Source organism: Mytilus edulis, chromosome 4 (genome assembly GCF_963676685.1).
Source record: "Mytilus edulis chromosome 4, xbMytEdul2.2, whole genome shotgun sequence".
NCBI lineage: Eukaryota > Metazoa > Mollusca > Bivalvia > Mytilida > Mytilidae > Mytilus > Mytilus edulis.
The window spans coordinates 55,788,678-55,794,661 of NC_092347.1; the positions used below are offsets into that span (position 1 = coordinate 55,788,678).

General features: G+C 31.5%; 1 protein-coding gene across 1 annotated transcript; it reads right to left on the reverse strand.

Moving 5' to 3' along the window:
• Positions 1-2,114: 2,114 nt before the first annotated feature.
• On the reverse strand, positions 2,115-2,867 carry LOC139521442 (uncharacterized). The gene has a single exon (XM_071314916.1). It carries the CDS (start codon positions 2,865-2,867, stop codon positions 2,115-2,117), a length of 753 nt encoding a protein of 250 aa, XP_071171017.1.
• Positions 2,868-5,984: the final 3,117 nt, after the last annotated feature.

The following is a 5,984-nucleotide window of genomic DNA, read 5'->3' on the forward strand; positions in this document are numbered from 1 at the left end:
AAGACAAACAGAAAAACAATAGTAAACATGACACAACATAGAAAACTAAAAAATAAACAACACGAACCCCAACAAAAACTAGGGGTGATCTCAGGTGCTCCTGAAGGGTAAGCAGATCCTGCTCCACATGTGGCACCCGTCGTGTTGCTTATGTGATTACAAAATTTTAATCCGGTATTAAAATAGTCTAATTCGGTAGGACACATTCATGAAAGGGAATTGTAGTTACGACGTAAGGAACATATCCGATATCATCTGTGAAACGGTTATTCCATAACGGTCAACCAACTCGTGATGGCGTCTGTAAAATTTACGAACATAGTATCTTGAGGGAACGAGATAACTTTCTTGAGAGAACAACAGAACATTTTGAGGGAACGAGATATCTATCTTGTTGAAACGACATAGCATCTTTAGGGAACGAGATAATAATCTTGAGAGAACAACAGAACATTTTGAGGGAACGAGATATCTATCTTGTTGAAACGACATTATAGCATCTTGTGGGAACGACATAGCATCTTAAGGGAACGAGATAACTATCTTGAGAGAACAACAGAACAGTTTGAGGGAACGAGATATCTATCTTGTTGAAACGACATAGCATCTTGTGCCTGTGGGAACGACATAGCATCTTGAGGGAACGAGATAACTATCTTGTTGAAACGACATAGCATCTTGAGGGAACGACATAGCATCTTGATGGAACGAGATAACTATCTCGTGGGAACGACATAATATAATAAATAATAATATAATAATAAATTCTTTATTTAAAGAGGGTAACTCAATTAGAAATAGTCTAATTTTCATTGAGGCCCTCAAACAAAATACATGCATACAGTTAACATTCATACATTCATACATTAATTTACAGTATATATTACTAGTATATACACAATTCAATCATTGAAATATACAAAGGGTAATAAATGACAATATTTGATATAGTTTTGTTAGAGGAAAACAAATTAGTTGACTTGCATATAATTTTCAAGAAAATGATTATAACTATGTTTCTTGAATAATTCCACATTAGGACATTTCTTTATTTCGAGTGGTAAATTATTCCATACTTTGGTTGCAGAATAATGAAAAGATTTTTTATAAAAATTTGTATTTGGTCTTGGAACAAAAAGATCATTATTAGAGACAGATCGTAAGTTGTGGCGTTGCACATCATCAATATTTAGTATTGCTAAGTAATCAGGTGTTAGCCCATTTACAATTTTATACATTAGAATTGATTGTTGGTATTTTATTCTTTTGGTAAAAGATAGCCATTTTAAAGAAGAAAACATGAAATTAGATGGAATAGAAATATCGCATTCCAGTATAATTCTTGCTACTCTTTTTTGAAGTTTTATGATTCTATCTGAATCTTTTTGTAATAAATTTCCCCAAACTGAACTACAATAGTCTATATATGGTAGAATATATGCATTATAAAATAGTTGCCTTGTGTGTATTGGCAAATATACTTTAATTTTATATAAAAGTGATACTTTAGATGAGATAATTTTACATATACGATCAACATGATCTTCCCAGCTTAAATTTTCATCAATGTCTATTCCAAGTAATTTGAAAGAATGGACATTCTCAATACATGTTTCGTTGACGGTAATACATAATTCTGATAGTTGTTTAAGTTTTTGTTTTGAATCCAATTTCATACACTTAGTTTTTTGTGCATTGATTTTCATACTGTTATTTGTGACGGATGGGTTAACTTAAAGTCTGGACAGGCAGTAAAAACAACGTCTGGTTCGTTTGATCGTATAATCTCAACTCAATATAGTAACATGATACATAACAATAGAACAACGTTAACAGAAGATAAGATGACGTTAACAATGTGAATGGAAACGGCGTTAAAAGTAGTGTTAACGTTTGACGCGTAAGTTAAACTGTCTCTAAATCACCGACATACTCGGGGCCACCAGATGCAATGTTCATTAACTGTGATATATAGTGGTATGCGGAAAGAACAAAAATAGATTGATCTCACAAATAATTAAAAAAAATATTAAATTATTAGATTACGTAAAAAACTCTTTGAATTTAACAGTCTATTCACAAATAAGAAAAATTAACAAGTCTGTTCACACACGTTAGTTTCTTCGTTCACTTCGTCTCAGATAACATTCCATGCTGTTGACTTCTAATGGGTAGAGTTTCGTCACGGGTCGATTTGTAACTCCTGAATTGGTACGCACCATAGCAACGCGAACTAAACCGTCCTTGCCTTTAATAGTGTCCTGCACAACTCCAAGTTTCCAATGCACGCGCTTCGATTCGTCGTGTATCTGAACGACATCGCCTTCTTTAATCTTCCGAACGTCGACTCCAGCTCTTTGGTGATATTCTCGCAATGAAGTAAGGTATTCTCCTTTCCATCTTGTCCAGAAGTTATCAATCAGTTGTCTCTGTCGTATCGCTTGATTGTTCAAGTTTGTGTGTGTTAATTCACATACATTTAGATTGTCAATAGCACTATTTGACGATACATACGGTAAAGTTGTTATCCTTCGTCCATGTATAAGATGGGATGGTGTAAGCGGCTCCGGATCTCTGATATCTGTTGAAATATACGTCACTGGTCGATCGTTGAGTGTGGCTTCGATCTCTGTTAATACAGTCCTAAGAGTCTCATCGTTGACATGTGCACGTCCTAATACTTTCTTAAGTGATGTTTTTGTTAAGCCAATCATTCTTTCCCACATGCCCCCGAACCATGGAGCTCTATTTGGGATGAATTTCCATTCAATGCCATAATTCTGAATATTTTCTTTAACTTTTCTAGAATTGCAAAGTCGTGAAATTTCGTTTGAAGCAGCTTTAAATGTTAGCGCATTGTCTGACATCATTATTTTCGGCACTGATCGTCGACTTACAAATCTCCGGAAACACAATAAAAAAGATTCTTCGCTGAGATCGTAAACTAATTCCAAGTGTACTGCTCGAGTGATAGCACATGTAAATAGGCAAATTTCGGAATCCAAAATGTTTGTTGTATGTATGCTAGAGTGATATTTATACCTGAATGTAGTGTGTTCTCATGTGCTTCTAACACTATCAAATGTGTAAGACGATCCTTTGCCGGTAACAGATATGGAAACTTGACTGTTTCTCCTACTGTCGCATTGTCTATTCGGCGGCCACCACAACGTAATAATTGCTTTTCGTCTAGAAAGTATGGAACGCCATGACTGTCTTCTGATGTTGATTGTTTAATATGTTTGGTGCTTTATGCATTATGTTCAGTAGTATGTATATTATGTTCAGTAGATATCCTATTATGTTCAGTGGTTATTACATTATGTTCAGTAGTTATTACATTATGTTCAGTAGTTATTACATTATGTTTAGTAGTTTTTACATTATATTCGGTGCTTTAGTTATTATGTTCAGTAGTTTCATTATTATATGCAGTGGTATTTTAATTATGTTCGGTACTTCTGACGTTATATTCAGTACATTTTTCATTATGTTCAGTACTTTCGACACTATGTTCAGTAGATTCAATATTATTTGCAGTACATCATGTAATACCTTCAGCAGTCCCGCTTTCTTTATATTCAGTAGATTATTCATTATGTTCAGTAAAAGCATCTGTATTATATTCGGTTCTTTCAACTTTATGTTCAGTGGTTGTATCATTATGACAAACATGCTCCTAAGAAAATTAAAAGGGTGAAAAATACCCAACAACCAGAGTGGTGGACTTCTGATATAAATAGCGCTAGACACCAAAGAGATTATTTTCAAAGAATTTGTGATATATATAATTATAAAATTTGGCGTAATAAGGTTACATTTTTAATAGAACAGGCAAAGAAAAAATATTTCCAAAATGCTATTTCAAATTGTAAAGATAGTAAAACTATTTGGAAGTATGTCAAAAGTCTAAATCCTAAAAAAGTACATAATAATATCACGCATTTAGAATATAAAAATAGTGTAATTCAAAATGATGTTGATATAGCAAATACATTTAATGTGCATTTCACAAATATTGCTGAAAGTATAGTTGATGACAAGTTATGTAATAATGATGATGGTGCCAGATTTGATGCACTCAATACATTTGTAAAATCAAAGTTACAAACGGGTAGTGAAAAATTCATTATACCAGAAATGAGTATTTTAGATGTAAACATGTATTTAAAAAAACTTGACAAGTCTAAAGCAACTGGTTTAGATGATGTCGGACCAAATATTTTAAGTATGTGCAGCGATGTCATTGCACCAGCCTTGACATATATATTTAATCTAAGCATCAAAAGTGGTAAATTTCCAAGTATTTTTAAAACTGCAAGAGTTTGCCCAATTTTTAAAAGTGGCGATGCCTGTAATCCTGATAATTATAGACCAATAGCAGTTTTGCCTTGTCTCTCAAAAATCATAGAACGACATATAGCTAATAGTTTGTATATATTTTTAAATAGTAATGACCTTCTTAATACTACACAGTCAGGTTTCAGACCTAAATATTCGTGTACTACTGCACTTACTAAATTAGTAGATGAATGGTTGGCAAATATAGATAATGGAGAGATAAACGGAGTTATATTTTTAGATTTAAAGAAAGCTTTTGATCTGGTTAATCATAAAATTTTATTGAAAAAACTTGAATACTATAATGTTTCAAATTGTACACTAGACTGGTTTAAGTCATACTTGTTTGAACGAAGCCAACAAGTTAAGGTCAATAACGTCATGTCTAATACTAAATGCATAAAAACTGGGGTACCACAAGGTTCTATCCTGGGCCCTCTGTTATTTATTTTATATATCAATGATTTACCACTTAATATAGAACATTCATAGATTTATATGCAGATGATTCTACATTACATTGTAAAGGTAATAATTTACTTCAGTCAACTTCTAACCTTCAAAATGATATTCATGTAATTGAAAACTGGTGTGCGCAAAATTGTATGAAATTAAATGCCAAAAAGTGTAAATCAATGATTGTTGGTTCAAAACAAAGACTTTGTTCAACTGGAAACAGTTTAGATATCAATATTCCAAACGAACAAATAGAAAATGTAGATTGTGAAAAACTTCTTGGTTTATATATTGACAAAAACCTAAATTGGAATCAGCAGATAGATAAAATGTCATGTACTATATCAAACAGAATCAATTTATTACAAAAGATAAGAAAATATTTACCTATGCATATACGTATTATCTATTTTAATGCTTATATTCTGCCATTATTTGATTATTGTTGCAATATATGGGGAAGCTGTTGTGAAAGTGGAATAAATAAACTTAATAAGTTATTAAAGAAATCTGCTAGGGTTATAGTAGAAGCTGACATAATGACATCATCCAGTTTATTGTTTAATAGTTTACGCTGGTTAAATGTGGAAAAACGCATTCAATACCAAAAGGCAATACTTGTATTTAAATCATTAAATGGTATGGTTCCTAACTATTTACAAGAAAATTTTCATTTTACTGATAATCAAAATTATAACTTACGTTCAGCTGATGAAAAACTATTAAATCTTCCAAAACCAAAAACAAATTTTTTAAAGAAAACATTTACATATTCAGGTTCTCAAATATGGAACAGTTTACCAAATGAAATAAAAATGAGTAATACACTTGTATCTTTTAAAACAAAATGTTATAAATTTTTCATCAATTGTGCAAATTAATATGCTTTTTCATTATTATTTAAATACAATTGTATATTGTGTATAATATAACTTTATAATACTCTATGTACTTATAAATATGTTATTATTATTTTGAGGACTCTCAGGAAGATTAGTTTTAACTAATGGGATCATCCTCTTGAAATAAAGATTATTTATTTATTTATTTATTTATTTATTTATGATGTAGTAAAAGTGGTTGTATCATTATGATGATGTAGTAAAAGTCGGAAAGTCAATAACGGAAATTGTCGGAAAAAAACGAACGCGGATATTTTTGACGGACGTTTAATCCATGAACACCTT